At 42.1% G+C, this 17,716-nt stretch overlaps 1 protein-coding gene across 1 annotated transcript in view; it reads left to right on the plus strand.

Moving 5' to 3' along the window:
• The window catches only part of LOC116480687 (zinc finger protein 780A), an 84,134-nt gene that overhangs the window by 41,463 nt on the left and 24,955 nt on the right, over positions 1-17,716 (plus strand). Inside the window, 2 exon segments of the mRNA XM_058427054.1 lie at positions 2,836-2,933; positions 3,309-3,342. Coding sequence (XP_058283037.1) covers positions 3,340-3,342 — 3 coding nt within the window. The 5' untranslated portion in view covers positions 2,836-2,933; positions 3,309-3,339.

Raw genomic sequence — 17,716 nt, forward strand, 5'->3', positions numbered from 1 at the left:
GGGGTCTTGGTCTGTCACCCAGGATGGAGTTCAGCAGAGGGATCACAACTCACTGCAGCCTCGCCCTCCCAGGCTCAAGTGATCCTCCCTCCACCACCTCCTGAGTACCTAGGACTACAGGAGCGTGCCACTACACCTGGCTAATTTTTTAATTTTCAATTTTTTTTTTTTTTGTAGAGACGGGGATCTCAATATGTTGCCCAGGCTGGTCTCAAACTCCTGGCCTCAAGCCCCTCAAACTTCCGCCTCGGCTTCCCAAAGTGCTGGGGTTACCGGCTGGGATTTCAGAGCCCTGAAACATCCTTATAACAATATTTATTGACTTTTATGATTATAAAAGTAATTCATGGTAGTTGTTGAACATCTGGAAGCTACACACCAAACAAAAACAAAAAACACCCAAGTGGAAAATAAAAATTATTAATTTCATTCCGATTCAGGCGAATTTGGTATGTCCAAGAAAAATGAGAATGAAAGATGACGGGGGATATCCCAGGATCCACAGAGCTGTGTCGTGGATCCCAGACTGTACTGTTTATGGGACGGATCCTGCCAGCGTCCCTGTGGGGGCAGCCTTCACACAGAGCAGGGCGCTGCGGTCTCCCTCCCACCCCACTCCCTACGCGTGGAAGGACTGAAGGATGGGTTTCCCACAAGAGAGCAGCTATGCCTTCGGGAGGGTGGGAATCGGGGCGCGGGGAGAACGCAGCAAGCCCACGCTCCCTCCCAGACCTTGCTAGCTCTGCCTTGAAATCTCCTCGGACACCTCCAAACCTCTGCAGACTCCAAAGGTGTTGGTCGTTGGCCGGAGGGCGGAGGTGTAATTCTTCCAATCCTACCCTGTGCCAGGGCTCTGCGCCTGGGCGGAAGTGGAATTCTTCCAATCTCACCCTGCGCCGGGGCTCTGCGAAGCCCTGACCCTAGTCACCAAGGGTTTCCCACCAGTCCCAGGCAGCCCTGCGGGAGTCAATTTCACAACGGCAAGACCTAGACCCACAAGAGACGTCCTCCAAGCCCGCCTGTTAAAGGAGTCACTGTTTCTGAAGAGCCAGCTCTCAGTGATTTCACATCTGGGAGGCTCCAGGGTTTCAGGAAGTGTGAGTCACAATAGAAAGTTTGTGCAGATCTAAATTATACCAAGAAAGACAAGAATAACACTGGGCATGCTTCCCTAATTTTTTTTTTTTTTTTTAATCAGGGTGAGGTGGGGGCCCTGTGCCTTAAAGTAGGGTTGTATAGGTTGTGCACTGCACAAATTTGACCCAGGAGGCATGTGGAGGCTGAAATGCAACCTGTGCCCTTTCACCAGCCACACATCCTGGTGTGGGGCTGTGTCTACCCAGAGGAAGGGAGGGTAGCCTTTCCTAATTTGCACAAAGGCATGTACAGGGGAGCTCAAGGGTCCTGAACTGGCAGTTCCAGTAGCCTTCTCTGACTTCTGGCTGGACCTACGTCCTAAGTAGCACCCATAGGTCCACATTAGGTCTGAGACCTGAAGAAATAAAACAGCCAACAGAATGGAATCAGACCACACTTTGAGACTGCGGTAGGCTGAATAATGTGGCCTCCAAAATTTCCATGTCCTTGCTGGGTGCAGTGTCTCATGCCTGTAATGCCAGCAGTTGGGAGGTTGAGGTGGGAGAATCACTTGAGTCCAGGAGTTCAAGACCAGCCTGGGCAACATAGTGAGATCCTGTCTCTACTAAATAAATAAATAAGCCATGCGTGGTGGCACGCATCTATGGTCTCAGCTACTTGGGAGGCTGAAGTGGGAGGATCACTTGAGCTTGGGAGTTTGAGGCTGCCGTGAACTGTGACCGCACCACTGCACTCCAGCCTGGGCAACAGAGGGAAACCCTGTCTCAAAAACAAAACAAAACAAAACAAAAAAGTTTGGGCGTGGTGGCTCACACCTGTAAGCCCAGCACTTTGGGAGGCCGAGGCAGGCGGATCACCTGAGGTCAGGATTTCGAGACCAGCCTGGCCAACATGGTGAAACCCCGTCTCTACTAAAAATACAAAAATTAGTCAGGCGTGGTGGGTGCCTGTAGTCCCAGCTACTCGGGAGGCTGAGGCATGAGAATTGCTTGAACCCGGGAGGACGAGGTTGCAGTGAGCTCACATTGCACCACTGCACTCCACCCTGGGCAGCAGAGTGAGACTCAGTCTCAAAAAAAATGGCTGGGCACAGTGGCTCATGCCTGTAATCCCAGCATTTTGGGAGACCGAGGCAGACTTGAAGTCAGGAGTTTGAGACCAGCCTGGTCAACATGGTGAAACCCCATCTCTACTAAAAAACAAAAATTAGCTGGGTGTGGTGGTGGGCTCCTATAATTCCAGCTACTTGGGAGTCTGAGGCATGAGAATCACTTGAACCCAGAGGCAGAGGTTGCAGTGAGCTGAGATTGTGCCACTGTGCTCCAGCCTGGGTGACAGGGGGAGACTTCATCTCAAACAACAACAACAACAAACAACAACAACAACAAACAAACAAAACCAAAAAACAAAAGAAAAGAAAAAGTTTCTCTTGCTCCCCAAGGCTTGGCTAAGTATTAATAATAATTAAGAAGGTTTCTGCGTCCTAATCCCTAGAACCTGTGAATGTTCCCTTATGTGGCAAAATGGACTCTCAGATGTGATTAAGTTTGTTGAGTTGGGGAAATGATCCTGGGTTACCTAGGTGGGTCCTGAATAGAATCACAAAGATCCTTACAAGAGGGACACAGGAGAAGTTGGTCAGAGGGATGTCGATGTGACAATGGAAGCAGACATTAGAGGGATGCGGGTTTGTTTGTTTGTTTGTGTTTTGAGACGAAGTCTTGCTCTGTTGCCTAGGTTGCAGTGCAGTGGTGTGATCTCAGCTCTTTGCAACCTCCGCGTCCTGGGTTCAAGCTATTCTCCTGCCTCAACCTCCTGAGTAGCTGGGATTACAGGTGCTCACCATTACATCTGGCTAATTTTTATATTTTTAGTCATGATGGGGTTTTGTCATGTTGGCCAGGCTGGTCTCGAACTCCTGACCTCAGGTGATCCACCCGCCTCGGTCTTCCTAAGTGCTGGGATTACAGGCGTGAGCCACCTCGCCCAGCCGAGGGCCGATTTTGGAGAAGGAGGATGGGGCCACGAGCCAGGTGATATGGGTGGCTAAAAAGACAAGGACATGAGGTCTTCCCTCAGTGCCTCCAGAAAGAATCAGCCCTGACAACCACTTGACTTTAGCCCAGGGAAGATGATTGCTGGCTTCTGACCTCCAGAACGGTAAGAGAATAAATCTGTGTTATTTCCTTTCTTTTCTCTTGCTTGCCCAGGGAAGCTGATTGTTGACTTCTAACCTCCAGAATGGTAAGAGAATAAACTAACCTCCCTCCCCCCCTCCCTCCCTCCCTCCCTCCCTCCCTCCCTTCCTTCCTTCCTCCCTCCCTTCCTCCCTTTCTCTCTTTCTTTCTCTCTCTCATTCTTTCTTTCATCTCAAATCCCTGGGCTCAAGTGATCCGCCCACTTCAGCCTCCCAAAGTGCTGGGATTATAGGCGCGAGCCACCTTGCCCGGCCTATCTGTGTTGTTTTAAGCCATGGGGTTTGTGGGAGTTTTGCAGCATGGCCACTCAGTATGGAGGGCTTGGATCTGAGCTTCTCTGGTCCCTTGGCCTAGTAAAGCTCAAGGTAGCTTCGCCCTATCCTAAGTGTCTTACTTCTGTTAAAACAGCTTATTCTCATGACAACCTCTAGGAGGTAGGCATTGTCATGTCTCAGTTTTATGTGTGTGGCCATAGAATCAGAGAGGTTAAGTGATTTGATTAAGGTCACACAGCTAGTAAGTGAGGGAGCCAGAATATAAATCTAGACCATTTGAATCCAGATCAGAAGTTCTCCACGTTTGATCTCACTATAATCTTGTAAGTGAGTCGGGTGTGAAGGCTCACCTGGTGCCTGTAATCCCAGCACATTGGGAGGCCAAGGCAGGAGGATCACTTGAGCCCAGGAGTTCAAGGTTGCATTGAGCCGAGATCACACCACTGCACTCCAGCCTGGCCAACAGAATTAGACCCTGTCTTTAAAAAAAAAAAAAAAAAAAAAAAAAAAGGCCAGGCTTGGTGGCTCACGCCTGTAATCTCAGCACTTTGGGGGGCTGTGGTGGGTGGATCACTAGGTCAGGAGTTTCAGACCAGCATGGCAAACATGGTGAAACCCCGTCTCTACTAAAAATACAAAAATTAGCTGGGCGTGGTGGCATGTGCCTGTAATCCCAGCTACTTGGGAGGATGAGGCTGGATAATTGCTTGAACTTGGGAGGTGGAGGTTGCAGTGAGCCGAGATCGAGCCACTGCACTCTAGCCTGGGTGACAGAGCAAGACTCCATCTCGGGGAAAAAAAAAAAAATCTTGCAAGTGGAGAGAGAATTGCAACCTTTATAGCACCTTTAGAAACTTCCAAAGCGTTTGTGTTTCATAGAGAATGCTTTTCTTTTTGACGTAAGTCTATTTCTTAACACATTAGAAAGAAAGAGAGTTTCCCATGGAGGAGCTTTGTAATTGTCAGGAAATGCTGCATTTCAAGTGGTTTCACAGCTAGCATAATGTTGTAAAAGCAAAAATATATTCAAAATTATTTGACATTACAGAGGCACAAAATAGTGCTGATCAAGATGTCTGGTACAGTTCTTTTCACAGGGTGCCCTGATTTCATCAGCCAGCACTCCTAATTTAAAATAAGGAAAACAAAGGTGAAGTCCCCAGCTTCCCAAATCTGTACGATTATTCCTTTGTTTTCGATTCTGTGATGGTGGTGATTTTTTTTTTTTCCCTGAAGAAATGCAGATCTCCTTATTGGTGGATCTTTTTCTCTACAAGAGGCTTTGCTTCTAATTTATTAGGTATTGATTCATATAATAAAAATCTTCCTTTTGAAAAACAAAGTACTACATTTCTTTGTTAAAAAAAAACAACCCCAGGAAGTTCTTAAAATAGGAGTTCCTGAAATTCAGCGAAAACACAAATTGTGTTATTTTAAGGCAAGCCACTTGTAACCACATCTAAGTCAAGAAATAGAATTTGTCAGCTGTTCATAAGCCTCTCCATGTGCCCTAGCCCAGGTGCCCAGGCCCAGCTCCTCCCTTCTCTCTACCAAAATTAACCCTCAGCCTTTTTTTTAAGATAGAGTCTCACTGTGTCACCCAGGCTGGAGTGAGATGTCACGATCTCAGCTCACTGCTACCTCTGCGTCCTGGGTTCAAGTGATTCTCATGCTTCAGCCTCACCAGTAGCGAGATTACAGGTGTGCGCCACCATACTCAGGTAATTTTTTTGTATTTTTAGTAGAGATGGGGTTTCGCCATGTTTACCAGTCTGATCTTGAATTCCTGACCTCAGGTGATCCACCTGCCTTGACCTCCCAAAGTGCTGGGATTACAGGTGTGAGCCACCGTGCCTGGCCAGCCTGACTTTTATAGCAATCATCTCTGTGTTTCTTTATAGTAATTAGCTATCCAAATGTGTGTCCATAGTTTAGTTTTGCCCTTTACAACTTCTAAAATGTTATTATTATATCTCTTTTTTCTTATTCAGAGAATGTTGAATTCTCAAAGAAAAAAAGAGAATTTTGAATTGTAGTGACATTAACATATGTTTTGAAGTATGTGAATCATATATGTGCATATATATGTGAATATATATGCATATCTGAATATATATGTGCATATATAAAATTTTAAAATATCAATATCAATATTATCACTAGTAATATGATGACTAAATATAGTTTAAGATTTTCTTATGGTGCTTTTTTTTCCAGAAGGATATACCCCATGAGGGATTTATGTCAAATTAATATATCTCAAATTACTTTAAGACATTATTTTAGCCTGGGCAACATAAAGAGACCCCGTCTCTATAAGAAGCAAAAAATTAGCTGGGCGTGGTCACACACGTCTGCAGTCCCAGCTACTCCGGAGGTCGAGGTGGGAGGATCACTTGAGCCCAGGAAGTGGAGGCTGCAGTGAGCTGTGATCATACCACTGCACTCCATCTTGGGTGACAGAACAAGACCCTGTCTCAAGAAAACAAAAAACCAAAACCACTGTTTTGTGGGTGATTGAGTCCCAATCGCAAAAATTGTTTTGACATTCCATTTCCTTGGAAAAATAAATCAATGAACATATGTATTCATTTTCCTCTCTATTGAGCAAAAGGTACATACTGTTCATACCAATTTGCAGCTTGGTTTTTTCACTTAACTACATCTTGGAGGTCACTATATAAGTGTGTGCACATGGGCCGGGCGCGGAGGCTCACGCCTGTAATCTCAGCACTTTTGGGAGGCTGAGGCGGGTGGATCACTTGAGATCAGGAGTTTGAGACCAGCCTGGTCAAAATGATGAAACCCCATCTCTACTAAAAATACAAAAATTAGCCAGGTGTCATGGTACGTGCCTGTAGTCCCAGCTACTAGGGAGATTGAGGCAGGAGAATGGCTTGAATCCTGGGAGGCACAAGTTACAGTGAGCTGAGATTGTACCATTGCCCTTCAGCCTGGGCGACAGAGCAAGACTCTGTCTCAAAACAAATCAGTCAAAAAAACAAAACAACAACAAAGAAAAACGCGTGTACACACTTGTACATACACACACATCACATGTATATGTAATCAATATATCTTATTCATTTTCACAGCTGTACAGTGCTCTATGTTTGTGGATATAGCATAGTTGATTTAAGCAGCACCCTCTTCATGGCTATTGAAATAGTTTCCAGTTTTTTGCTATCATGCATAGGGCTCCAGTGAAGAGGCACATTCATATGAAGTTTCCTATTTCTGTCTGTGTCTTTGGGACTAATTCCTAGAAGTAGGATTGCTGAGTCAAAGGGCAAATTAACTAGATATTGCCAAATTCTCCTCCATGGAGGTTTTATCTTTTTATATTCCATCAGTAAAATGGAAGAGTCCCTGTTTCCCCACAGCGTTGCCGATGAGAGTGCTGTCCAACGTTTGGATTTTTGCTAATCTGTTAGGTGAGAAATAGGATCTCAGGGCAGTTTTAATCGTGTTTCTTTTATTATGAGTGAGGTTGAGCTTTAGTTTATTTTTTATTTTTTGAGATAGGGTCTCGCTTTGCCAGTCAGGCTGGAGTGGAGTGGCGCAATCTCGGCTGGCTCACTGCCACCTTCGCCTCCCGGGCTCAAGCGATTCTCCTGCCTCAGCCTCCTGAGTAGCTGGGATTACAGGTGCATGCCACCATGCCTGGCTAATTTTTGTATTTTTAGTAGAGATGGGGTTTTGCCATGTTGGCCAGGCTGGTCTTGAACTCCTGACCTCAGGTGATCTGCTCGCCTCAGCCTCTCAAAATGCTGGGATTACAGGTGTGATATTTTATTTTTTATTTTTTGAGACAGGGTCTTGGTCACACAGGCTGGAGTGCACTGGTGCAATCATAGCTCACTGCAGCCTTGAACTCCTGGGCTCCAGCAGTCCTCCCATCCTCCCACCTCAGCATCCCGAGTAGCTGGGATCGCAGGTGTGTGCCACCACACTCAGCTAATTTATTTTATTTTATTTAGAGACAAGGTCTTGTCATCTTGCTCAGGCTGGTCTGAAACTCCTGGGATCAATCAATCCCCCTATCTTCCCTTCGAAAGTACTGGGATTACAGGGATGAGCCACTGGGTCTGGCTGTTTTTATAAATTTAGGTGGCATTTGCATTTTTTAATGTGAACTCTCTGTTTATGTATCTTGCCCGCTTTCAATAGGTTTCTTGATTTTTTTTTCCCTTAATTTTTAGACACTTTATATTTTAGGGATTTTAACTCTTTGTCTTCTGTGATATAAGTGGTAAATATTTTTCTTATTTTGTCATCTGTAGTTTTTGGTGGTGTATGGCTTATTTTGTGGCCATGCAAAAGGTTTTTGTTTTTTGGTTTGGTCATTTAACAAAATTCTCTTTTATGGCTTCTGGATCTTGAGCAATAGTTTGGAAAATTTACACCCTCCTAGGTCATGAGGGAACTCACCAGTGTTTTATTATCTGTGAGGCTGTGTTTTTTCATTTAGATCTTTGATATGTTTAGGATTTAATCTGGTATATGGAGTGGGAAATGCATTCAAGCTTCTTTGTTTTCACGTGGTCATCTAGTTGCTTCTACACTACTAAATTAAAACCTTTTCTAAAGTCCCTTCCTGAATTAGAAATTACTATATCATCATATGAATCTCCATCAGCAATTGCTTCTGTCTTTGGATTTTCTAACTTCTCTTGATCTGTCTGCTTATTCATGCATCAGTAACACATTTTAAAATATTGTTCTTATTTGCTTTTTTTTTTTTAGCCCCAACCATGGCAAGGACACATTTTGTTTTATTTTTATTATATTATTTTTATTATTATTATTTTTTTGATATGGAGTTTTGTTCTTGTCGCCAGGCTGGAGTGCAATGGTGTGAACTCGGCTCACTGCAACCTCTGCCTCCCGGGTTCAAGGGATTCTCCTGCCTCAGCCTCTCGAGTAGCTGGGATTACGGGTGCCCACCACCATGCCCAGTTAATTTTTGTATTTTTAGTAGAGATGGGGTTTCATCATGTTGGCCAGGATGGTCTTGAACTCCTGACCTCAGGTGATCCACCCGCCTCGGCCTCCCAAAGTGCTGGGATTATAGGCATGAGCCACCACACCTGGCCACTTATATTGTTTTAAGTATTTGGTAGAGCTACTGCCTAAGTTGGTAGCAGCCACGGCTGCTACTTCTTTCTAGCTCTGGGGCAAAAAAAGAAACACACACACACACACACACACACACACACACACACACACACACACCCTTGATGATATCTGTATTGGGATTGTGATAAATTTGTAAAACAAACTCAGAGGCAATTGAGTTCATGATGCTGGCAGCCTGCTTCTATCCTTGGAATTCTGGTGCCATCTAGTCGTCATTATGTGCAACAACAATTTTCTGAATTTCAAAAAGAAAATCTGGGAGGTCAAAGCAGTAAACATTTATTGTCTCAGACACTTTTTGTGGGTCAAGTATTTGAGAGCGGCTTATCCACGTGGTTCTGGTTGGAAGACACTGGCCTGGGGTCCAGTCATCAGAAGGGTTTAAAGGAACTGGAGAATGCCCTTCCAAGGGGGCTCACTCATACTCCTCTGGGTCCACTTGCTCTGGGGGAAGCTAGGCCGTCATGGGGACTGTGGGGAGGGCCAGACGGTGAGCAAGTTAACGCAGAGAGTGAGGTGGAAGCTGTAATGCTAGATAATTTTAGACTTGCAGAAAAGTGCGGATAGTACAGAGAGGTCCCACATATCTCTCATCCCGCTCCCCCTGTTGTTTTTAGCATAGCACAATGAATAAAACTAGGAAATTAACATTGGTATCACAGTATCAACTAAACTACCAATCTTATTTGAATGTTAACACTTTTTCTATCGATGTCTTTTTTTTTTTTTTTTTTTTTTTTTTTGTTCCAGGCTCCCATATTGCGTTCAGTTGTTGTGTCTCTTCTAGACAGGAACATTTCCTCTGTATTTGCTTGTGTTTCATGACTTTGACACTTTGCTTTTTTAAGAGGCAGGTCTCTTTCTGTTGCCCAGGCTGGAGTGCAGTGGTGTGATCATAGATCACTGCAACCTTCAACTCCTGGACTCAGAGGATCCTCCTGCCTCAGCCTCTTGAGGAGCTAGGACTACAGCCACATGCCATGATGCCCGGCTAATTTTTGTCAGGATGGGGTCTCACTGTGTTGCACATGCTGATCTTGAATTATTGGCCTCAAGCAATCCTCCTGCCTCAACCTCTCAAAGCTTTGGGATTATAGGTGTGAGCCACCATGCCCAGCTGACTTTGACACTTTTGAATGGTACTGATCAGTTAGTTTATAGGATATTCCTCAATTTGGGCTTGTCTGACATTTTCTCATGACTGGAATAAAGTTATGAGTTTTTGCCAAGAACACCACAGAAATGATGTTGTGTCCTTCTCAGTGCATGATATCAGGAGGCACCTGATGTCAGTGTATCTTATTGCTGGTGATGCTGACCTTGGTCACTTAAATTGCTGTGTGCTGCACATCTCCACTGTAAAGTTACTATCTTCCTTTTGGTAATTAAAAACTATCTTGAAGGAGATCCTTTGAGACTATACAAGTCTTTTTTCTTCTCAAACTTTTGCCCACAAATTTTAGCATCCATTGGTGGATCTTGTCTGCAGCAGTTATTGCTGTGACATTTGACTAATGGTAATTTTTCATGTTCCTTTCTCCTTTTACATTTGTAAATTGTAAATCTACTGAAAGATAGAACCATCCCTTCTCCTCATGTATTTATTTATTTCGATCCATGCAGAAGTGTGATTTATTTATTTATTTATTTATTTATTTATTTATTTATTTATTATTTTTTAGATGGAGTCTCACTCTGTCACCCAGGCTGGAGTGCAGTGTTGTAATCTCTGCTCACTGTAACCTCTGCCTCCTGGGTTCAGGCGATTCTCATGCCTCAGCCTCCCGAGTAGCTGGGATTACAGGTGTGTGCAACCACACCTGGCTAATTTTTTTGTTTGTTTGTTTTAGTACAGACAGGGTTTCACCATGTTGGCCAGGCAGGTCTCAAACTCCTGAACTCAAGTGATCCACCCGCTTTGGCCTCCCAAAGTGCTGGGATTACAGGTGTGAGTCACTAGAAGTGCAGATATTTATTTTATTCTATGGATTAAAACCTGATATTGAGAGACTTACATTTTCGACAGTCTGCTGAGTATGAAATGGTATGCCATTGTGGGTTTTCCCCTTCTTTTTGTGGAGAACAGAGTCTCGCTATGTTGCCCAGGTGGGTCTTGAACTCCTGGGCTCAAGTGATCCTCCTACCTTGGCCTCCCTAAGTGTTGGGATTACTGGTGTGAGCCACTGTGCCTGGCCTCATTGTGTGTTAATTAGAATATTCTGAATACTGATGAGGTTTGGCATCTTTGGCCTTTCCTACTGTGGCCTCTATGAAGTTCTTTTAAAAAATCCTGCTCTTGCCTCTCCAGGTCAGGATGTTAGGCTCACTGGACAGAGAAGAGTCTATTTTTTTGGGAAGTTGGCATGAAATACTTTAAGAACCTGTTAATATGGTAAATGCAACTTCTAGGCTTTGCATAACCATCTATATGCTGTTAAAGGCTGTTGCTATTTGAGTTCTCTGGAAGCAGACACTAAGATGCAGTTCGGGGTGCAAGAGACTTATTAGGGGTTGACGCCTGTGGAAGGGAGAGGGGAGCCAGGGTTGGGCAGATGGAGAATTTGAATTAGATGTGGCGCAACTTTGGCCATGGTCAACCCTGCAAGAGCTCCACAGCATAGATAGCTGCTGTGGTCTCAATGTGTCCCCCACAATTCGTGTATTGGAACGTTAATCTCCAATCCAACAGTGTTGGGAGGTGGGACTTTTGGGGTGTGTTTAGGTCATGAAGGTTCCACCTTCGTGAATGGATTAATGGTGTTATAAAAGGGCTTGATGAAGGGAGTTTATCCTTTTTTGCCCTCCGTCTTCTACCACAGTGTTCCTCCCCTCCAGAGGACACAGTGTTCAAGGCACCATCTTGGAAGCACAGATAAGACCCTCATTAGACACTGAGTCTGCTAGCGCCTTGATCTTGGACTTCTCAGCCTCCAGAACCATGAGAAAATAAATGTCTGTTCTTTGTAAATTACTCAGTCTCAGGTATTCTGTTTTAGCTGTACAAATTGATGAAGAGAATAGCTTATTAGACTTGTTATCTGTTTGGCTCAAATTGCTGGGCCTTATATTCCTTACTGGGGCTTTCCCCGGAAAGGTGTGCATTTGGGCAAGGCAGCTGTCTGCAATTGAGGCTGGTCCTGAAGGACTTGACAGCAGAAAGTTGTCTGCTGACAGCACTCCCAGTGGCTGAAGCAGCAAACCCTGCTTGGAAGAGGGATCTGGACAGGGTATCTCTGTATCCACCATTAGTCCCGAACTTCTATCGGCACTGCAAACCTCTCCCCTGAATTCTGCACTTGAATGTTTAATGGGCTCTCAAGTTACTTGTCTCCAAAGCTGAGATCCTGATCTTCCGTCCCAAACCTGCTTATCCCGCAGGCTTCCCCGTCTCAGTTAACAGCACCTGCATCTTTCCCTTTGCTTAGGGTGAAATCTTTGGAGTCATCTTTGACAGACTCCTCTCTTCTGTATGTCATGTCTGATATGTCAGCAAATCCCATTGGCTTTATCTGTGAAGTATTCCACATGCAAACACCTGGGCCAGGACACAGATCACCTCTTCCCTGGGATATTGCAATAGTTCTCTAACTGGACTCTCTGCTTCCATCCCTTCCCTGCGAAGTCATTCTCCTGTTGAAATGCAAATCAGGTCCTGTTCCTTCTCTGCTTATTACGGGCAGTGGCTTCACAGTCACTACGAGTAAAACCTTCACAGCCGGCAGTGTGGCGTCTTCTCTCCTCTTTGACCTCTGCCTTGTCCTTACGTCTTCTCTCTCTTATAAGGACCCGGTGATTAGATTGGGCACACTGGATAATTCGGGATAATCTCTCCATCTCAAGATCCTTAATTTCGGCCAGTCCAGTGGCTCATGCCTGTAGTCCCAGCACTTTGGGAGGCCAAGGTGGATAAATTGCTGAGCCCGGGAGTTCAAGGCTGCAGTGAACCAGGATGATACCATCACTGCACTTCAGCCTGGGTGACAAAGCAAGACTTTGTCTCAAAAAAAAAAAAGAAATCCTTAGCTTCATATGTGCAACATCCCTCTTGCTATGTAAGGGAAACTGCAGTAGATAGGTTACCACTATCAAAATCTCTAAAATTGTAGATTAGTTTCATTGTGTTTGAGCTTTGTATAAATGGAATCACACAGTACATATACTCATTGTGCCTGATTCTATGGCTCAACATTATGTTCTGAAACTCATACATACTATTGCATGTAGTTGAAATTTTTAGTTTCTTTCTTTTTATTTATTTATTTTCGGACAGAGCTTTGCTCTTTTGCCCAACTTGGAATGCAGTGGTGCAATCTCGGCTCACTTCAACCTCTGCCTCCCAGGTTCAAGTGATTCTCCTGCCTCAGACTCCCGAGTAACTGGGACTACAGGCATTCGCCATCATGCCCAGCTAATTTTGATACTTTTAGTAGAGATGGGGTTTCACTATGTTGGCCAGGCTGATCTCGAATTCCTAACCTTAGATGATCTGCCGGCCTCAGCCTTCCAAAGTGCTGGGATTACATGCATGAGCCACCATGCCCAGCCAGTTTTTATTTTCATATCGCTATATTTTTCCACTGTATAAGTATGAGACAATTTAATCCTTCTAAAGTACATGTTCACTAGACTTGTTTCCAGATTTGGCTGTTAGAACAATGCTGTCATAACAGCACTGTTTTTCTGTATGTCTTTGGGACACTTATGCACAAATTTTTTGAGAATACAGTTTTGTCTTTACTTCAGTTTTGTAATCTCTACTCTTTCCCATTGGTCTGTCTATCTCTGTGTCATTGCCATATTCTCTTAATTATAAAGGCTTTTAAGTAAGCCCTCCAGCTCTGTTCTTTTCTTCAGTTTCTCTTCAATGAACTTTTCTTCATTCTCTGATCTTTCCATTTCCGTTTTGGAATCAGCCTATACATTTTCACAAACAGTCCTGCTGGAATTTTCACTGGGGTTGCATTTAATGTATATATCTATTTGGAAGGATTGATATTTTTTAAAAATTGAGTATTTCAATCTTTTTTTTTTTTTTTTATTTGCCCAGGCTGGAGTGCAGTGGCACAATCTCAGCTCACTGCAACCTCCACCTCTTGGGTTCAAGCGATTCCTCAGCCTCCCGAGTAGCTGGGATTACAAGTGGCTGCCACAATGCCCATCTAATTTTTGTATTTTTAGTAGAGACATGGTTTCATCATGTTGGCCAGATTGGTCTCGAACTCTTGACCTCAGATGATCCACCCACCTTGGCTTCCCAAAATGCTGGGATTACAGGTGTGAGCCACAGCATCCAGCCAAATTGAGTATTTCAATCTATGAACAGTGTATCCCTTGCTGATTTAGGTCTTATTTAATTTTTTTCCAGGAACAATTTGTGTTTTGTTTTTGTTTTGAGACAAGGTCTTGCTGTGCTGCTCAGGCTAGAGTGCAGTGGCACGGCTCACTGCAGTCTCGATCTCCCAGGCTACAGGTGTGTGCCATCACGCCTGGCTAATTTTTATAAAATTTTTGGGGTTTCACCATGTTGTTGAGGCTGGTCTAGAATCCTGGGCTCAAGTGATCCTCCCATCTCAGCCTCCCAAAGTCTTTTTTTTGAGACAGGGTCACACTCTGTCACCTAGGCTGGAGTACAGTGGCGTGATGATGGTTCACTGCAGCCTGACCTCCTGGGCCCAAGTGATCCTCCCAATTTAGCCTCCTGAGTAGCTGGGACTACAGGGGCACACCATCATGCCCAGCTAAATATTTTTGGTAGGGATATGGGTCTCACTATGTTACCCAAAGTGGTCTTGAACCCCTGTCCTCAAGCAAGCCTCCCTCCTCAGCCTCTCAAAGTTCTAGGGTTACAGGCATTAGCCACTGGGCTGGGCTAGTGTACAAGTTTTCTATACCATTTATTAGATTTTTTTCTAGACACTTGACATTTTAAATGGCACCACTTTAAAATTTTCATTTTATATTTCTTTGTTGGTAGTATTTAAAAATTACATAGAAATAATATTTCTTTTTTGTATTTGTACTTTATATTTAAATCCAGTGACATTGCTAAATTATATAATACATTGCTGTAGATTCATTTTTATATTCTATTTTTACCATGATGTCATCTGTGAGTAACAACAGGTTGTCTATTTTCATTCCATTGATATGCCTTTTATTCATATGTTTTTCTTTAATGCATTGAATGGAGCCTCAAATAAAGTGGTGAGAATGGGTATCCTTGCTTAATTCTGATCTCAGAAGAAGAGCTTTCAATTTTTCACTATTAATTATAATAATTCATCATTAATTATGATTTGCTAAAGTTCTTTGTAAATCTTATGATTAAAATGAACTTTTAAATCATTTTTAAAAATCTTATGATTTGCTAAAGTTCTTTTTAAAGTTCTTTAGCAAATCATATTAGATGATATTTATAAAAATAAGGAAGCTTTTTTTGTTCTTAGTTTGCTGTGTTTTAAGTACTGACTTTTATCAAGTGGTTTTTCTGAGTCTACCAAGATGATTGTATTTTCTGTTAATATAGTAGAATTATACTGATTTATTTCTAATGTTACTCTACCCTTGCATTTCTTAAATAAACCCTACTTGGTTGTGATATATTATACTTTTTGTATTTTTCTTGATTTGCTAGTATTTTGGCAAAGATTTTTGTATTTATGTTTATGAGATACAAATTTAAATATCCTTGTCAGGTTTTAATATCAGAATGACTGGACTTTTAGAATGAGTTGGGAAATGTTTCCATTTTTTTCTATTCTTTGGATGAGTTTGTCTAAGGTGGATGATATTTCTTAAATGTTTAGAAGGATTCATTAGTGAAGCAATTTAGACATGGAATTTTCTTTTGGGAGAATTAAAAAATACTAGTACTATTTTTTTAATAGATTAAGGATAATTCAGAATTTCTATTTCTTCTAATGTCAATTTTTACAAGTTTTATTCCTCAAGAAAATTAGACGTTTAACTAAATTGTCAAATGTCAAAAAGTTATTTATTGTTTTATCTTATTCTCTTTTGTAATGTCTACAGAGTCTGTATTCAGACCTCATTTATCCTTTCTGATATTAGTAACTTCTTCTATCCCTCCCTCTCTCCCTCCCTTTCTTCCTTCCTTCCTTTTCCTCTCTCCCTCTTCCACTCCTCTCTTTCTCATACATTTTGCTAGAGGTTTTTAAATTATATATATATTTTAAAAGAACCAAATTCTGATATTGCATTATCTATTGTATATTTGTTTTATATTTTACTGACATCTGCTCTTACATGTGGTATTTCCTTTTATACATTCTTTGACTTGATTTGTTCTTTCTCCAGCTTCTTGTGATGGGAGTATCAGGTATTAGGGCAGTGCTAAACTCATTAGGTGAGTTTTGAAGCATTCCTTTCCCTTTAATTTTTTGGAAGAGTTTGAGAATAATTCATGTTAATTCTTTTTTAAATGTTTGATGGATTCAGCTGTGAAGCCATCTGGTCCTGGGATTCCCTTTGTTTGTAGGTGTTTGATTGCTGATTTGATCTCCATACTTGTTATTAGTCTATTCAGGCTCTATTTCTTCATTATTCAGTCGTGGCAGATTATATGTTTCTAGAAATGTATCTATTTTTTCTGTTAGCCAGTTTGTTAGCATATAATTGTTCATAGTTGTGTCTTCTAATCCTTTTGTTTGTGGCATTTCTTATAATGTCTACTCTTTTATTTGTGATTTTATTTTTTTGAGTTTTCTCTCTTTTTCTCCTTAGTCTAGCTAAAGATTTGTCAATTTTGACTTACAGAAAACCCAACTCTTAATTTTATTAACCTTTTTTGGTCATGATTTCACTTATTTCTGCTCTGATCTTTAATGTTTCCTTCTTTATGCTAATTTTAGGTCTGGTTTTTTTTTTTTTTTCTCCCCATAGACCTTGAGGTACATTGTTAGGTTACTTATTTGTGATATTTTTTTCTTTTTTTAAAATGTAAACATTTATACTATAAACTTCCCTCTTATAAGCACTTTTGCTGCATCCAATAACTTTTGGTATGCTGTGTTTCCACTTGTATTTCTCTCTCCCTCCCTCCACCCCTCTCTCTCTCTCTCTCTCTCTCTCTCTATATATATATATATATATATATATACACACACACATATATATTTTTTTTTTGTTTGTTTGTTTGTTTTTGAGACAGCGTCTTGCTCTGTCACCTAGGCTGGAGTGTACTGGTGCAGTGGCATGATCTTGGCTCACTGCAACATCCTCCTCCTGGGTTCAAGTGATTCTCGTGCCTCAGCCTCCCAAGTAGTTGGGACTACAGGCATGCAACACCACGTCTGGCAAGTTTTTGTATTTTTAGTAGAGATGAGGTTTCACCATGTTGGCCAGGCTAGTTTCAAACTCCTGGCCTCAAGTGATCCAGCCACCTTGGCCTCCCAAAGTGCTGGGATTACAGGCATGAGCCACCGTGCCTGGCCATCTCAATATATATTCTGATTTCCCCTTTGGTTTCTTCTTTGACCCATTGGTTGTTCAGTAGAGTATGAGTTTCCACATATTTGTACATTTTCCAGTTTTCCTTCTGTTGTTAATTTCTAGTTTTATTTCATTGTTGTTGGAAAAGATACTTGACATGATTTCAATCTTCTTAAATTTTTTTAGACTTGTTTTGTGACCTAACGTGTGACCTATTCCAAAGAATGTTCCATGTGCACTTGAGAAGAATATGTATTCTGCTGCTGTTAGGTGAAATGTTCCATATATGTTTATTATGTCTAATTTGGTGTCTACTGTTGTTAAAGTCCACTATTTTCTTATTGATTTTCTGTCTGTTTTATCTATCAATGGTTGAAAGTAGTGTATGGAAATCCTCTACTATTATTGTATTGTTATCTCTTTCCCTTTTCAGTTCTGTTAACATTTGCTTCATATATTTGGGTGCTCCATTGTTGGGCACATATATATTTATAATTATTATATCTTCTTATTGAATTGACCCCTTTATAACTATACAATAATGTTTCTTTATGT

Source organism: Hylobates moloch, unplaced genomic scaffold (genome assembly GCF_009828535.3).
Source record: "Hylobates moloch isolate HMO894 unplaced genomic scaffold, HMol_V3 SCAFFOLD_13, whole genome shotgun sequence".
Classification (NCBI taxonomy): Eukaryota; Metazoa; Chordata; class Mammalia; order Primates; family Hylobatidae; genus Hylobates; species Hylobates moloch.